General features: G+C 31.3%; 6 protein-coding genes across 8 annotated transcripts; 4 read left to right on the top strand and 2 right to left on the bottom strand.

The window, feature by feature from the left end:
* The first annotated feature begins 1,738 nt into the window (after window positions 1-1,738).
* LOC119601374 (protein JTB) lies at window positions 1,739-2,399 on the top strand. Its single transcript, XM_037952294.1, has one exon. It carries the CDS (start codon window positions 1,865-1,867, stop codon window positions 2,327-2,329), a length of 465 nt encoding a protein of 154 aa, XP_037808222.1. The 5' UTR covers window positions 1,739-1,864; the 3' UTR covers window positions 2,330-2,399.
* Window positions 2,400-2,572: 173 nt separating this feature from the next.
* On the bottom strand, window positions 2,573-6,349 carry LOC119601373 (patj homolog). The gene is made up of 2 exons (XM_037952293.1): window positions 4,401-6,349; window positions 2,573-4,329 (listed from the first exon to the last, which is right to left on the bottom strand). The coding sequence occupies exons 1-2, from the start codon at window positions 5,976-5,978 to the stop codon at window positions 3,268-3,270; spliced, it is 2,640 nt and encodes an 879-aa protein (XP_037808221.1). The 5' UTR covers window positions 5,979-6,349; the 3' UTR covers window positions 2,573-3,267.
* A 1,253-nt stretch (window positions 6,350-7,602) lies between these two features.
* LOC119601372 (dnaJ homolog subfamily B member 13) lies at window positions 7,603-9,091 on the top strand. The gene is made up of 3 exons (XM_037952291.1): window positions 7,603-7,990; window positions 8,051-8,806; window positions 8,860-9,091. Exons 1-3 carry the CDS (start codon window positions 7,759-7,761, stop codon window positions 8,970-8,972), a joined length of 1,101 nt encoding a protein of 366 aa, XP_037808219.1. The 5' UTR covers window positions 7,603-7,758; the 3' UTR covers window positions 8,973-9,091.
* LOC119601371 (vacuolar protein sorting-associated protein 35) lies at window positions 9,078-13,709 on the bottom strand. Of its 2 annotated transcripts, none has more exons than XM_037952289.1 (8): window positions 13,263-13,709; window positions 12,094-12,283; window positions 11,298-12,031; window positions 11,151-11,237; window positions 10,941-11,089; window positions 9,978-10,874; window positions 9,723-9,906; window positions 9,078-9,633 (listed from the first exon to the last, which is right to left on the bottom strand). In XM_037952289.1, exons 1-8 carry the CDS (start codon window positions 13,317-13,319, stop codon window positions 9,472-9,474), a joined length of 2,460 nt encoding a protein of 819 aa, XP_037808217.1. In that variant the 5' UTR covers window positions 13,320-13,709; the 3' UTR covers window positions 9,078-9,471. The 2 variants fall into 2 exon arrangements, with proteins under 2 accessions (XP_037808217.1, XP_037808218.1); XM_037952290.1 differs by having other exon boundaries at window positions 13,551-13,709.
* Window positions 13,710-14,302: 593 nt separating this feature from the next.
* LOC119601368 lies at window positions 14,303-15,312 on the top strand. 2 transcript variants are annotated; one of them, XM_037952285.1, is made up of 2 exons: window positions 14,303-14,525; window positions 14,594-15,312. In XM_037952285.1, exons 1-2 carry the CDS (start codon window positions 14,402-14,404, stop codon window positions 15,259-15,261), a joined length of 792 nt encoding a protein of 263 aa, XP_037808213.1. In that variant the 5' UTR covers window positions 14,303-14,401; the 3' UTR covers window positions 15,262-15,312. The 2 variants fall into 2 exon arrangements, with proteins under 2 accessions (XP_037808213.1, XP_037808212.1); XM_037952284.1 differs by having other exon boundaries at window positions 14,591-15,312.
* Window positions 15,313-15,382: 70 nt separating this feature from the next.
* LOC119601369 lies at window positions 15,383-16,271 on the top strand. The gene is made up of 2 exons (XM_037952286.1): window positions 15,383-15,614; window positions 15,676-16,271. The coding sequence occupies exons 1-2, from the start codon at window positions 15,592-15,594 to the stop codon at window positions 16,199-16,201; spliced, it is 549 nt and encodes a 182-aa protein (XP_037808214.1). The 5' UTR covers window positions 15,383-15,591; the 3' UTR covers window positions 16,202-16,271.
* Window positions 16,272-17,531: the final 1,260 nt, after the last annotated feature.

Here is a 17,531-nt window from a genome sequence, read left to right as displayed (position 1 = left end):
TTTGTTTGCAATACTTTTTTGATGCTAATTTTGTATGATCAGGGAAACCAAAAATATGCTCTTCAAAACTGTTTTATGTGCATTATATAAGTATTAAAAATACATTTACTTACTTACTTACTTACTTACTTACTTACTTACTTACTTACTTACTTACTTACTTACTTACTTACTTACTTACTTACTTACTTACTTACTTACTTACTTACTTACTTACTTACTTACTTACTTACTTACTTACTTACTTACTTACTTACTTACTTACTTACTTACTTACTTACTTACTTACTTACTTACTTACTTACTTACTTACTTACTTACTTACTTACTTACTTACTTACTTACTTACTTACTTACTTACTTACTTACTTACTTACTTACTTACTTACTTACTTACTTACTTACTTACTTACTTACTTACTTACTTACTTACTTACTTACTTACTTACTTACTTACTTACTTACTTACTTACTTACTTACTTACTTACTTACTTACTTACTTACTTACTTACTTACTTACTTACTTACTTACTTACTTACTTACTTACTTACTTACTTACTTACTTACTTACTTACTTACTTACTTACTTACTTACTTACTTACTTACTTACTTACTTACTTACTTACTTACTTACTTACTTACTTACTTACTTACTTACTTACTTACTTACTTACTTACTTACTTACTTACTTACTTACTTACTTACTTACTTACTTACTTACTTACTTACTTACTTACTTACTTACTTACTTACTTACTTACTTACTTACTTACTTACTTACTTACTTACTTACTTACTTACTTACTTACTTACTTACTTACTTACTTACTTACTTACTTACTTACTTACTTACTTACTTACTTACTTACTTACTTACTTACTTACTTACTTACTTACTTACTTACTTACTTACTTACTTACTTACTTACTTACTTACTTACTTACTTACTTACTTACTTACTTACTTACTTACTTACTTACTTACTTACTTACTTACTTACTTACTTACTTACTTACTTACTTACTTACTTACTTACTTACTTACTTACTTACTTACTTACTTACTTACTTACTTACTTACTTACTTACTTACTTACTTACTTACTTACTTACTTACTTACTTACTTACTTACTTACTTACTTACTTACCTTACTTACTTACTTACTTACTTACTTACTTACTTACTTACTTACTACTTACTTACTTACTTACTTACTTACTTACTTACTTACTTACTTACTTACTACTTACTTACTTACTTACTTTTACTTACTTACTTACTTACTTACTTACTTACTTACTTACTTACTTACTTACTTACTTACTTACTTACTTACTTACTTACTTACTACTTACTTACTTACTTACTTACTTACTTACTTACTTACTTACTTACTTACTTACTTACTTACTTACTTACTTACTTACTTACTTACTTACTTACTTACTTACTTACTTACTTACTTACTTACTTACTTACTTACTTACTTACTTACTTACTTACTTACTTACTTACTTACTTACTTACTTACTTACTTACTTACTTACTTACTTACTTACTTACTTACTTACTTCCTTACTTGCTTACTTACTTACATACTTAATTATTGCAAAATTATCCTGCTAATGTTATCAATAATAAGTTCACTCCAAATTCTTTTCGCTTCGGTCTTACTTTAAACAAAATGAATTGCGTTGCCAACTTATACATTCATAAACAATTAGTTGTTGTAAGTGATTGTATAACTCACACACATTTGTTATTGTTGATTTTTTTTGTGATGACATCAAATTAAAAAAAATTATTTATTTTTTAAATTAATTTAATTACATCGGAAAAAAACAAAAAACTTTAAAAAATGTTAGAGTTCTGCCAGAAAAAACACATGTTACTCGGCCTTGGCCTATTAGTTACCACAACAATTGTAGTGTTAATACTGGAATCCCGGTTGGCCACCACCGGACCAATGCGTCGCGGAAAGTCACAACAGTTTGTTATCGAAAACAATTCAACCTGCTGGAAACGTGAGGAATATACGGTGATACAGGAATGTCATAAATGTTCAGACTTTGATATTGTCAGCCGAAGCTTAGGTGTTTGCATACATACAAAATACAAGGAGGTACTGAGATGCAAAAGCGGTGAAATTGTTACCAAAAGTTGTGACCGAGTGGCCTTGATCGATCAACGACATTTCATACAATTCGAGGTGTGGTGCTTTGTTATTGGCATTATAAGTTATTTAATATCATATGCCCGTGATCGTGTATTATCGAGGAGGACCCATCAAAAGCTCGAACGACAATTAAATCGTGTAACGTAGATGACGACTCATTATTTAAGACGATATTTAAATTAGTTTTAAAATAAACTTAATTTTAATCAAATACTGATTTATATTGTAGTTTTAATATTTAGGAATATAATGAGAGTCCAATGCAGCTTCAGATTGTAAACAAAATAAGTTCAAGTGTGAAACTTTAAAAAAAGTTTCAATTTCACTTTAAATAGTAAATTAATTTAATGAAATTTTCCTACTAAATTGCTAATGAAAACAAGTCCACAATTGTATTTTATTTAAATAAACATTTTATTCGATATGAACTATAATAATTAAGAGATTCACTGTTTATATTGCCATTTAATATTACTAAAAATACAATTACAAAATTTCATTGCTACTAAACTTGATATTGCTTCATAAATAAACATAATTTGTATTTTAAGTAAAACACTCTTTTATATTTAATGCAATCAATAAACAAATGAAATCTCTTAACGATAATATTGTAATATTAGTATAATTTATAATAAACTTCAATAATAATAAAAATTAATAATCATAATAATTGGTTAAAAACTACAAACTACTTGGAATAGGTTGTGATTAAAATTGGCAAAATTGAACCAAAAAGAATTTTTTAAAGAACTAAAGGCACTTCTCTATTATTTAATGTTTGTTGTTTTGTAATGATGTTCCTTGACACCATAGTCAAGTAAAACACATACAATTACGGTTTTCACATTAATCCCTCAAAAAATTTTGTAATAATACTCTAGAATTGTATAATGCAAAAAATGAACACATAAAAATTGACAATATTCTTTTTGATTCGTAATTTTTAACCTATTTTTATTACTTTTTTGTAAAGGATATGGAATGTTTGGTAGTTTTGGGTTTTCTTGTTGTTAATTAAGTACTCCAGCTTAAGTATTTCTTGCTATGTGTCTATATACAACTTGATATTCATTCGATTTAATTTACTTTCTCCAATTGGAAATCAAATCTGGTTCAGAGCTATCCATTGTGTTAGTTGAAGGGGGTAAACTTTTAAATTCACCTACTTTGCCTGCTGTGTTTGTAGTGGTGTTGTCTTCATGATCAAGTTCGCTATCAATTTGACTGGTATTTGCAGAGTTGGTTTTAAGTGATGTATCCGTCATTGGCAGGGGTTTGGCTACCCCTATGCGCACCACGCCCTTGGCAGCACCCTTCAAAGCCTGTACCGCCTGATCCAAGGTGGCATTTTCCAAGTTAATATTATTAACAAATAACAAACGATCTCCTGGTATTAAACGTCCATCTAATTGTGCTACTCCGCCCGGCACTAAAGAACGTATAACAATTAAACAGTCATTTGAATCCATGGGATCTTGATAGTCCAAAATGGAAAAGCCCAAACCACGATCACCCTTAATTAGCTCAATTATTTGAGGCTCTGATGACCACATGGCCAAACCGGTGAGAGGTTCTAACGATCTAGATTTAAGTTTAAACGAATCCTCATTTGTTGGCGATGTAGTTGCTAAATTGCCATCCGATTTAGCTTTAACTAAACGATCTGAGGCCGGCACTAGATTTTCGAAATTGTTGCTCAATTTCTGCAGAGTATCGTCAGAGAAGGACATCAATTCAGTTTTGCTGCGACCACAAACCATGCGTACATCCTGTGGTAATTCTTTCAAAATAGCAACAACTTCTAAATGATTCATGCCGAATAGACGTTGTCCATTAACTTCCAGTAGTTCATCACCAGCTCTTAATTTTCCATTAACTCCCACAGGGCCATCAGCCAATATCGAACGTATATAATGATGAGGTCTTACTTCACGTCCGCCTTCTACATCAACAGTGCCCTCTAGTGATATACCTAAACCACCAACTGGGAACTTTTTAATTTGAGCCACTATAACATCAACATCCGGGCCTACATTTTTCTTCCATTTGCGTATAATTTCTTGTTCAACATCGGCTGTAAGTTCGGGATCTGTGTAATACTTTTGGCGTGTAAGGAGAATATTATTTTTGGCATGCAAGGGTTCCTAAAAGAAGTAGTATAAGAGTAAGACAATGGAATAGGATTGTTTATTTAAAAATTTTCATTTCCACTTACCATTAAGTCGTGTTGTTCAGATTCTGGTGCAGACAAAATATCGGATGTAATAATTTTAGTTGGCTGTTCATCGTGCAACGAAATAATGTTTTTATCAACTCCAAAGGTAGACAAATTTGTAGTAGTTGTAATGGTGCTACTAGTATTACCCGAAGTCAAAGTAAAGCTCTCCGGTTCAGTGGCAAAAATATTTACTTCATTCGAAGGTAATGTTTCACGTCCCGATAGGAATGACAAATCTGTAGTGGCTGTGGATGAGCGCATAGGTGTTATAGAACTGGAGGGTAAATGTGCTGTAGTACTGCGTGAGGGTGTAGAGGGGACAGATGGAATCTTATCGTTAGCTGCTATAGCTTGTTGTAACTGCTCATATTTGGGTCCTCGAAGATAACGCTCTAAGCGTAAATTTACCACCTGACCTGATTGTTTAAGAAGTTCAACTGCTTGATGATTGGAAAAACCTTGCAGTGACTGACCATCTACCTCAATAATACGATCGTTGACGCGTATACGTCCATTAAGATCAGCAGCTGAACCGGGAGAAACACTTTTCACAAAAATTCCGGACAGTTCTTCTTTTTCACAGACATAGCCAGCAATGGTTATACCCAAACCATTGGCATCTTTGGTCAATTCAACCTGTAATTTTTCGGTTTCTGGCAATTCCAGCAAATCGATGATGGGTTGTTTGCCACGATAAACAAAACGCTCATCTTCGGTTGTCGTCTGCGGAGTGGAAGCATTTGAGCTTTCACCAAATATTTCCGGGTAACCAGTTGATATTAAATAACGCTCAAGTTCTGCTCTATCTACCAACACACGGGCTGGAACAACTGCACTACCAGGATCTAAGCTAAGGCCAATAGGTGATGGATGTTCAATAGCACGTCCCACCACCAAGCGCACATGGGTACCAGATTGTCTTAGAACTGTAGCTACTTGCTCGGACACCATTTCTTGTAGATTAACATCACCAATTTGTAAGATATGATCTCCAGAACGCAAACGACCATCTCTGTCAGCAACTCCACCAGGCAGTATTGTTTTAACTATTACACCCGAAGTCCTAGCACCAATAATACCAAATCCCAAGCCAGTGCCATCATTAACCAATTCTATAGCCTGTATTTGAACATAATCCGTGGGAAATAGTTCAACTCCAGATAAAGAAGGCATTTTGGTATGCTGTACCAACGAGGGATCAACAGCATCGGCAGCTGCTTTGCTGCTACCCGGACTGTTAGGTCCCGAGGCACTGTTCAAAGGCGTAGAAAGACGCTCATCAAACTCATACATAACATCGCCTCCATTAACACTCAAAACCAAGTTACCAGCCATATCAATGTCGAAATCATTAGGCAGCATCGATGGGTGCTGTGTCAATTGAGCATTTAGTTCTGATAACGAATCTTGAACATGAACTATTGTTCTAAACACTGGATCCTGCAGCAGATCCAATATAGTCTTAAGACTATCTCCCGTTTGCGACTGCAACTTTGGATCGTCAATTTCATCAATGCCCCTTTTGACAGCCTCAATTTGCTGTAAAGCACTAGATATATCGGCACTTAGATGCATCTCGGCTTTTGTTTTTTTTTTTTTCTTTCGAAATTATTCAGGCGTGACACAAATAATTTTCACTTTTATTAATTGGATTATCGAATACCAAAAAAATCTTTTCTTTCGACGACACCACCCACTTTTTTCTTTTGTTTACCAAAATTCCTCGTGAAATAATTACATTTACTTGCAATAGTTTTTGTTTGATTGGTAAGAATTTAACATTTTTCTTTTACTTGCGTTAGGAATATTATCCTGTTTTTGTTTTCTAATGTTATGGAATGTCTAATGTATTTTTTATTGCTAATTAATGACTTTTTGCAATGGAATATTTGTGTCAAGTAAATATTTTTAATATACCTGTATTCACTGTTGCCAACTTTTTTCCTAAAAAAAACGTTAAAGTCCCCTGAAAAATACCTTGCCCTGCAGTTACACGTTCATGTTATTCACTCACAGTGCTTATAGAAGTTTTTGATGCTACAATCGTGTGACCACAAAATAATGTACAGGATGAAAATTTTGACATATAAAATGGCCTAAAATTAAGATTTGTTTTTGAAATGGTTTTGGTTGAATAGATTTATGTATATACGTTACATGGGAAGGATTTGTCATTCTGTTAATCTGTATGGCCACTCGTCAAAATGTTGATAAACATTTTTTTATGAGCTAGTAATATGTATCTGCAATCATTGATGTAGAAGAAACATAAACAACACATACACAAATTTTGACGTGTGGCCATTCAGCTTTAAAATTGTTTCCAATTCAGTGTAGATGTACGCTATTTTTGTTTACCAAGCATAACATTATTAATCGCTAATTTGACAACTGTATTGAAAAATCAACATTAAATGCTACCAAGTTTTTGTTTTTTGTAAAGTGCCTTGTCTGCAGTGTAGCCAGATTAGGGAAGTTTTTATAGTAATTGGGGATATATGTATTAGGGTTCTATAAATCGACTTTGTCGAAAAAAGTCGAAAAGTCGAAGTCGACTATTTTGTTCCAAAAAAGTCGATAACTCGACTATCGTCTATGAAAAAGTCGACTTTGTAAATAAAAGTCGAAAAGTCGGAAAGTCGAAAAAAGTCGAAAAAAGTCGATAAGTCGAAAAAAGTCGAAGAAAGTCGAAAAAAGTCGAAAAGTCGGAAAAAGTCGAAAAAAGTCGAAAAGTCGACAATACTCTAAAATAGTCGGAAAAACTCGAAAAAAGTAAAAAAATAGTCGAAAAAAGTCAAAAAGTCGAAAAAAGTCGGAAAAAGTCGAAAAAAGTCGGAAAAATTCGAAAAGTCGGAAAAAGTCGACCATTTATAAAATACTAAAAGTCGACTTTTAAATAAATGAAAAAGGTCGAAAAGTCGAAAAATCGACTTTTCATAAAATGGAAAAAGTCGAAAGGTCGAAAAGTCGACTTTTCGTATTTGTATTAGAAACATATTATCCGTTAAATAAACATGGCAAAAACGATTTTCACAGTTTTTAAAATTTTTCAATACACTTCTCAATATAAATTTTCGAGATCATATCGCATATGGTATAGCTTGCCTCGGGATTTCCAAGAGTTTTGTACAAACTAGTTTTTGAAAAGAATTTTTGAACGGAAGATATTTCCAAAAACAAATCTTTTGTAATTAAAATTTTGACGTGTTTTGACACTTACATGCTTAGGACCAAAGTATTTAAAGTGTTTTAAGAAAACTGAATTTTTAAATTAATATTCGTTCTCAAGACTGGTTTTATTTACATATTTATCAATTTTTTTTATTTCATATACATATTTGAAAAAATTTTTAACATGAATATTTCCGAATTGGATTATTATGCTATTTTAAATGTGCCGAGAGATGCCAGTAAAGAAGAAATTACTCTGGCATATAGAAAATTGGCAGTTCGTCTTTGTCCATTTCGTGACAAGAATCATCAAAGAGATTTTGTGCCATTATCACAAGAATCCCAAGTTACTCATATGTCTCCACTATCTCTAAATCGTCAATGGAACTATATTAATATGGCCTTTGATGTTCTAGGTAAATTCAATGGTAGATTTAATTTAATTTCTCATAAAAAATTTCTTTTCTCTTTGCTAGGTAATGATCTTTATCGTACTATATATGATCGCTACGGTGAGGCTGGTCTATTTCAAGGTATTCTCTTGCCCAATGGATATTTTCCACCCTACCAATACCACGGCAATCATATGAAGGTTTATCATACCGTTTTTGGTTCCTATTCTCCTTATGCCAATATCATTGATGCATTAACCACACCACCACCTTTGTGTTCGAATAAGGAGACCGGAGGAATTGGTGTGCGAACCAAAGACAAAGCTGTTGAAAAGCTGGTGGAATTGACTTTGGAGGAGGTGTACAATGGATGTGTGAAAATAATGCAAGTATGGCGTCAGGAATTTGTCGATAGAGAAGAAACACGCACGGAGAAAAGAAAAAAGTTATTGAAACTTAACATAGAACCAGGTGTAACGGCCGGTACACGGTATTGCTTTAAAGAAGAAGGAGATCGCTCGCCCACTACCATACCGGCTGATATAATATTTATAGTAGCCGACAAGCCTCACAACACATTTAGAAGGGAGAATTTACACGATCTTGTCTATACCCTAGAAATAGATTTATGTCAAGCTCTTATAGGATTTCAATTCGTTGTTAATAGCTTAGATAAGCGACAACTAAAAGTATGTATTAATGATGTAGTAAAGCCTGGATATGTTAAAGTATTGCCTTGTGAGGGTTTACCTAAATGTAAAAGCAAAGATGCGGCACTGGCCTTAAAACCTCAAGGATTTCAAAACAAAGAATTCGGCAATCTTATCATAGAATTTAAAAGTATTTATAGTTACATATTTCTTAACAAATTATAATAATTATTTTATTTAAAGCTAAATTCCCGGACTATTTAAATAAGGAAATGAAAAAATGCGCAAGGAACTTCTTTACTGAGTTGCAAGATCTACAAAAGGAAGAGACAGAAAAGAAATCACGGCCAAATTAAGATAAATATTGTGTAAATTTATTGAGTACAAAAATTTATTGGCATTTTAAACGGAATTCATTTATTCAATGAACTTCGTATAAATATATAAATTTCACGCTGAAATTAAGAGTTATTGATTAAAATAATTGTTATTTACTTCTTGCGATTTTGAATACTTCTTAACTTAATATACAGTAAATAATCCATCAGTTTAAACCATGTAACGTTATACATTTAAATATCGAAGAAGTTATTTGTTTTTGTGTTTTGTTTAACATGACACTTAATGTATATGTGTATATAAGTTACTGTAATAGGGAGGGACCACTACGCTTGTTTTTATATTAACCAAAAATTAATAATAATAATAATGTGAATGTTAGTGTTTTTTGAATTTGTCTACGGAATAATGTATAATAATGTGTAAAAAATAATAACCATAGTTTTTTGTCAATTTTCAATTTCATTGAAAATGCAACGGTATTAAAAAAAGAAACTGAACTTATTGATAATTCAACTAATGTATCGATATACCCGCAAATGAAACCTCTAAGCCCACATCATTCGATTCCATGCGACTTTTTATATGGGCCAAAGTGTTTTTATAATGCATTTCAATTTGTTTAGTTTCTTCGCTGGTTTCCAAATTAGGAAGTTCCTCATTGATTTTAGCAATTAGCTAAAAGTCATAATTGTTCACCATAACAAGAAAAATTCAATATAAATGATAGATTTTAGTTTAAAAAAAAACCGGAAAAATAAACTTACCTGGTTGAGCATGGCAACTGTTATTAAAGAATTACCACGTTCAAAATAGAACAAATAATGATTAAGTAGCTCTACATATAGTTGCACTTGAACACCTATGTCTAAGCACTGTGAAGCAATACGTGCTCCCTTCTTTAAACAATCCAAAGTCTTCTTTTCATCACGCATTTCTTCGCCATTTTTTCTATTAAATATAAACAGAATTTAAAAATAATAAGAAAAATTTTTAAAATTAATTTTATTGGTGCCACATACTTGCCACTCCAGAAGAGGGCAGCACAAGCCACTACACCTCTACATTGATCGGGTTTTTTAAGCAATTTTGAAGCAGCTAAAGCACAGTTAGTTCTTAAAGGATCGGCGTTTTCCTCGCCAAAGCAGGACATTTGTTCGAAAGTAGACATTATTAAAGTAATAGCCGCCAATTGGGCTTTAGAATCTGAGATTTCATCTTCGTAGAGGGAAAATGCTTGTGTCATAAACTCATAGGCTACGGTCTCATGATTTGTATAACCGATTTCACCAATGACCAAAGCGCCTTGAAGATATAGCCTTAAAGCTAACTCCGCTAAATCGGCCTTAGCCAAAGCCGATACAGTGCTGTGACAATATTGTATAATCTTTTGACACTTCTTATCCCAGTTCTCATCTTCCTCAGCCTTGGCCTTATATTTATAAGCCAGTTGGTAGGCTGAGAACACTAGAGGTGGTAGAACATGTTTAATACGTTGTGCTCCGCCAGCACCCAAGTGTTTGCGAGCTGATTGCAATATCTTATACTGCATATCGGGATCCTCGGATCTGAGCAGGTGTATAAAACGTGCCACTATACCTTGTTCTTCAGCAAATTCATCGGGATCTACCGATGGTTCCTGTCCATTTTTAGTCACAACAGTTTCATCATCTTTAATTAGAGGAGTTATTATATTTAAAACTGCATCAGCCTGTTCCGCTGTGGGTATTAATGTTTCATATTCCAAAACATTCATGAGTAAATATAAAGCCAATGTTTTACGAGAAGTGTAATCAAATTTCTCCAGTAAAGGACAGAAATTGTTCAATTGTATAACAGTCAAAACATTGTTGTAAAAGTCAATGCAAATGCGCAAGAGGCGGGAGAGCTCCTGATTAACCGATAACAAGTGAGAAATACTGCAAGAAGAGCGAGAAAGTTATAATATAACAAATTTGATTGATCAATTAAAGGGAAAATCGTACTTGTTCATTTCGAGACATTCCAAAATCTTAGTTGTTGTGCCTAATACTTTATCCACATAATCAACACGATCTGGATAAACTTTTTGAGCAAGGCTTAATAAAGCAACTTGCAATGATATGGTGTCTTCCAAAGGCATGTCGGAGCGAGTCTAGGGAAATTAATTTAACGGATGTTAAGGTTAAGTTTGTGTAGTTAAAGTAACAGCTTACCTGTACAATATTGGCCACTTGAACGCTAAATACTTCAAAGAGTTCTACTTCTGGCGGTATAATAGATTCAATATCAGTGCCATTGTTCTGAAGTTAAAGAGGGAGGATAAACTATATATAAAATAAAATATTTATTGTTTACATTACCTTTCCACTTCTTTGATTGTAGGTGGCCAAGCGATCAATTAAACATATTATTATGTTCTTAACATTTACACCGGTCTGCAGTTGGGCACAAGACTTTAGGAAAGGATCCAAAGTTTGCAAATGAAATTCATCCGGAAATACTTGTATAATACATTCCATCAAGTATTCCTGGGCTATGGCATCACGACAGCTCACTACTTGTTCTAGAATGCCGGGTAATATTAAACGTTGATAGATCTCCAGAGAGGCAGATTCCAATTGCGATAAACGCACCAAATTGGTACCAACCAAAATTTTCAATTCTTCACGTTCTTTTTCACGACGAGTCTTTTCACTGGAATGACCCTGATGTTGCATGCGTACCCATAGTTTATTCATTTCGGCAAAATTGGTCAATACAAAGTCGATGGCATCATAAACATTGCCCTCGTGTTCATTGTCGGCCACTAAAACATCGGGTAAAATATTACGAGTACATTGCAACAGATAATTGCGTAAAAATAAGCCGCGCAAAGGATGTTGTACACCACGACACATTTCCACCAGATCCTTCAGAATGCTGCGCTTCAGGGAACGATCATTCTTAATGTACACAATACCGACAGTAATAAGCAAATACAAACGGGGCACTATAGTGTGCGAATACTGAACCAGCTCGTAAAGATCCGTTTCCTTTGAAGCCTTCTCACTCAAGTACAACTCCAAATGACATAATTCATCGGTGATCACCATATCTGCAAGAGATTTACATAGGAATTAATCATTTTAAACATGATTTCATAATGATCGTACTTACACAATTCATAATAACTTTTGGGCGACAACATGGATGTACGTAATTCACTTAACATAGCGCTGGCACATTTCAATGCATCCAGCATACGTTCCTTGTCCAAAAAATGATTCATTTGAAATGCCTGCTTGCGAGCAGAACTAATGGCCTCGGCCAATAGTTTCTCCTGATCGTCAATGCTATTCGGCATGGTCTGCAAAAAAGAAAACAAAAGTTAATGTTTACTATGCAAAATATATTTATTAAACCATACGTATGATAGAATGTTTGTTGTTGATGATGATGATGTATAATATCAATAACGTTTGTTGATATGTTTGTATATATTATATTTAATTTAATACTAATATTTAGCAAAAGTGCTTATGTGTGTTTTTAATGCTTGTAGTGGCTATTATCGAAACCAGCACTAGTATGAGATATGAGTGTACACATAAGAAAAGGAAAACTAGTATGAAAGTATATTCGGACATGTTCGACCATATGATACCCTACACCAGCTAGGAGTGAGATTTTAAGTTGAGTGCTCAGTAGTATTATTTCCTCATTTTTTAAATCTTATTTATATCGATTTTATTACAATATTAATATGTAATCTACAACTGTTGGATTCAATATGGACTGAACTCTATAAAGTTTAATAGAGAAATATCAAAGAATAATTATTAAAAGAATACCCATCTCGACGAGCGGGTTGTTTCGATTTACCCCCATTTTTTTTATGTATCACGACCCGCTATTGAAAATTGATCTTGTATAATACGCACATTCTATGCATTAAAAATTCTTTGGTAATATGTACATGACTTATTTTAATAACATATTTAAGTATAAGTTCTGAGATAATCTTTTAAAGATGCGTAATCTTTAAAAAGACTCAGAAAGTGATTTTTATCTGAGGGTTATACATAGATTAGCAGATTAGCACAAACGCATAATACAATAGTGGTGTAGGGTATAATAAGTGCTTTATGATATGTGTGTATGATTGTAAATGATGTCAATGGGTGGTGTATGAAATGCATTTGCCATTTGCTGCCTTACAAAAGAGTGAAAATAGACTTAAGATTGTAGTGTATATTGACCAAAACCGCAGTATTATTATAGTTGAAAATAAGCTTTAGGAGTTAATGAGTAAAACAAAGCCTAAAGTTCTAAATAGAAAGAATTACCATTGTACCAACACCACCTGCTACCGGTGAATAATTTGCGGAACTCCAAGGATACATTTTGCCGCTAAGTTAATAGTACCTAAAGATTTTTCGTTCTCACTATTAATATACGGCTAAAATATTGCAGTAAATTCCTTTTCAAAGTGGCTGCTGTGTTCCAAATTCTTTTTTTTTTTTCTTTGGATGTTAAACAACAAATGTCGGTATGTTTGTTTCGGGCGAGTTTTTCTTTTTTTTTCTATTGAATCTTGTGATTATTTTAATTTCCTTGAGTTATTTTAAACTTACCATAGTAGGAATGAATTTGTTTTATAAGATTTATTTAAATATTGCAAGTCAATTCCAATTTATTTTTAATAAAAAATTAAGGCGTTAATTGGGAATTTTTTCTCTCTGCTTATCGGTTTTACAAATTCTTTTGTGATGCTTCTTCGTTTTGTCAAACTGTTTGTCAAAATGATGACATGTACTATTTAGGGTTTCTATAGATGAAAAAACTGCTGTTAGACTTTCTTGAATTTTTGAAAAGTTGACCTTACGATTTTATGAAAATTTTACTTTTCAACTTTTAACAGTTTCTAAAATGTCGACTCTTCGAACTTTTTAATATCAACTTTTCGACCTTTTTTGCAACGGTCTCAGTTTCCTACCAGCGATTGAAAATCAAAATGTTTTGGAATTTGATTTGGTCGATTACAGAATATATTAGATTATTATAGAATTTATATGCACTAAAAGTCGTTTTGTGGATGTGAAATATGAAATTTGTATTTTTCCCCCGAAATAAGTTCAAAATTACCAAATTTTTGGAAACATTTCGAAAAGATTGTATAATTTTTTTTCAATTTGGTCTAGCTTTACGGAATCAGGGTTGCATTTGTTAAAAAGGGAATTATTAGAGAAATAAAAAACGCTTTGACGTTTTCTCTGCTAAAATAGTAAATAATTCTGACATCCCTAGTCAAATATTATTCCACTGTAAATGGGAGTAAATTTTTGATATGGCAGCATTAATTTATTGTTTACATTTGAACGACAAATATTTTTAATACGGCAATATTTTATTGTTTACATATAAAAAAAAAATAAATAAAAATCTATTATATTTAATTTATACGAATATTATAATTAATAAAACCATGGATTTAAATACAAAAATTATTGAAGGTGTTAGACAATTTCCCACGTTATATGATGACAAAGGGAATTTGGATGAAAGGAATCAAGCATGGATGCAATTGGCCGAGAAATTAAAAATGCACGGTAGGATAAGAAAATTGTATACATAAAAAACAAAATGCATTTTCCTTGTTTTATTTCATACTTAGAAGTATATTTAAAAATTCGTTGGCATAGTCTGATGCAAGCATATCAACGTAATATGAATTTCAAATATGCTAACAACATGGATTTCGTACCACGCATTAAGGAGACACATAATAAAGGAGAAAACTGGCCGGAATTCATAATAACAGAAGAAGATTTAAAGGAAGACCGAAGCGGCCAAGAACAAGAAGAATTTGTATTCTTGGAAATAGATGAAGAAGACTCCAAAGTTAAAGAAATGCCAAAGGCAGCTGTTAAGGAAAAGGCAGCAGAAAATTCAAAACAATTGGAGGAGACACCGAATGTTGAGTTAAAAAACAATGACTTGGAACAAAATGTTTATAGAATACAAAATATTGAAAATTTAAATGAGGAAAAAGCAACAAAAAATGTTGAAGTTAAAGAAAATGTAGCAGTTAAACCAAAGGAGTGTGACAATGGCACAACCACAACTACCAAAGTGGAAGAAAAAATGGCAGCAGTTAATGTTAATAAAGAAAATGATCAAGTTAGTAAGGAAACTAAAGAAGTGGCCATAGATAAATCTCACATAAAAAATGAACGCTGTGAAGATGCCATCTTTGGAGAACTTGTATCAGCCACATTAAAGCGTATGGATGAAGATAAGAAACGGAATATTAAAAAAGAAATAATGAATCTTTTATTTTCCTAAGCAAAAGGTTTTCAAGAATAAATGCGCACATACATACATATTTTAACAAAATTTTTGACTATTATTTACAAAATCTATAATTTGCAAGGTTGTTCGGTCAACTTTCTCAAAAAGTCGATTGATGATTGTTCGAAAGTCTATTTAAAGGTGTTATAGTTGTGCATCACTGCAGAAATAAGTACAAAATTGCATCACTTGGCAGCACTGAATTTTTTTACAAAGCAAATGGCAGTACTGCCGCAAATTTTTGCAAACGACGACATTTTAGTTTTCGATGCAATTTTGTAGAACAAATAAGCTAAAATAGATGACAATAAATTATACATTGAAATGTATGATGTTAAAATGGAGAGGTAGTGGCCATTAAACAATAATTGTTAGACATTAAATTAAAATAAATATTTACATTTTTAGTTCCGACGAAGATGTTGCATTTAGCACGACTCTAGAATTAATAATAAGAACCCGGCTGGACATGGAACCAGAGTTCCAGGAAGGAAGAAAAAAGAAAACCATCTTATGGGAAAGGGTACTGTCAAAAATTAAAGAAACTCAACCGGATTTTAAAATGACAAAGGATCAAATAAACCGTAAATTTTTAAATTTAATGACAACTTATAGACGAATAAAAGATCGTGGTAGTAAGACAGGTCGAAATGCTACTTCCTGGGAATATTTCAAAATGTTTGATGAAGTTTATGGTAAAGGATACTGTGGAAAACCACCACCCTTAAGAAATTTGCGGAAAATTTATGATCCCTACATTAAGGAAACTAAAGAAGTGGCCGTTGAAAAACCTCAGCCAAACATACTACCAACGCCTAGTGAGCGCTGTGAAGATGTTATCTTTGGTGAACTTGTATCAGCAATGTTAAAGCGTATGAATGAGGATAAGAAAAAGCATGCGAAAAAAGAAATAATGAATCTTTTATGTTCATAAGTATTAAAATATTATAAATTTTAACAGATTTTTTCTTAATAAAATGAATTTATTTTAAAGTTCTTTTTTTTTTGTATTTTGAAGTGTTTTAAACCGAATTGATATATAATCGATAATTTTTAAACATATCCAAATAATGAGGATTCTAAATATGGGGTTAAATTTTTAAATTTATTTCTTTATTTTTTTATTTAATCAAAAATTTTAAAATGTTTGTTCTAAAAAATTTTTAATAGTTTTAAAATTTTAATTTCAATTCGAAAATTTTAAAGAAAAAAAGGGAAATTTTCTCTTTTTTTATAGAAAATTTCCAAAAAATTTCTCTTTTTGATGAAAATTTCTATTTTTATAAAAAATTTTCGAAAAATTTTATTTTTTTAAGAAAATTACTCTTTCTCATAGAAAGTTTTACTAAAACATCTCTTTTTTATAGAAAATTTTCGTTAAATTTAAAAATTTTCTCTTTTATATAGAAAATGTTCGCACATTTTCACATTTTTATAGAAAATTTATCTTTTTTTAGATATTTATCGGAAAAATTCTCTTTTACAAAAATTTTTTTATTTTTTTATAGAAAATTTCTATAAAATAATTTAAAATCTATTCTTCAAAATCTTACCTTTTGCCCAAGTTAAATTAAAAATCATTTTTTAATTTAAATATGTAAATAAATTTTTGTGTATATTTATGACTACAAGTATCCAAAAAATGTTTCTTTTTTTAACGATAATTACATTTATAATAAATATAATAATAATAATTAATAATCATGAAAATACTGGACTCTAATTAAGGAAAAAACATTTTAATCCTACGAAAAATTCTTTTAATTGCAATTATTTTATTATTTATACTTAAAAAACATGGAAAAAAATAACAATTTGTTTATATGCTTCATTTTGTTGTTGTTTTGTTTAACTATAATTATATTTAATTCGGATTTTTTTTTAAATTTGCATAATATGCTTTCATACTAAAGGTATTACAAATATTTTTAGGTTTAACATTATTATTATTATTATTTTTTTTAAATAATGTTTTAAGGTGTTAATTAAATATTTTATTTAATTTTGTTTTATTATTAAATATGAAATTCCATTGTGCAGCATGTTGTATTTAAATTGTGTTATTATTTAAATATGTATAAATTTAAAACGACATTTACACGTAAAGTTTTCCTTTAATTTAAACACATGAAAGGTATTTTCACGTTTTTATTTTTTTTAATATAAATATTTATGCTGAAAAATACATGAAAAATTTGCCTTTTAAATGTTGTTTTGCTTATAAATCCGTTTCATTTATTTTAAAATTAAGTAATAATGGCTTT

The sequence above is a fragment of the Lucilia sericata genome, unplaced genomic scaffold, assembly GCF_015586225.1.
Source record: "Lucilia sericata isolate MDLA Ls3-8-SP2 unplaced genomic scaffold, ASM1558622v1 Contig000159F_arrow, whole genome shotgun sequence".
Lineage (NCBI taxonomy): Eukaryota > Metazoa > Arthropoda > Insecta > Diptera > Calliphoridae > Lucilia > Lucilia sericata.
The sequence above is the reverse complement of the archived record's forward strand: the minus strand, read 5'-3'. Positions and strand labels throughout refer to the sequence as shown.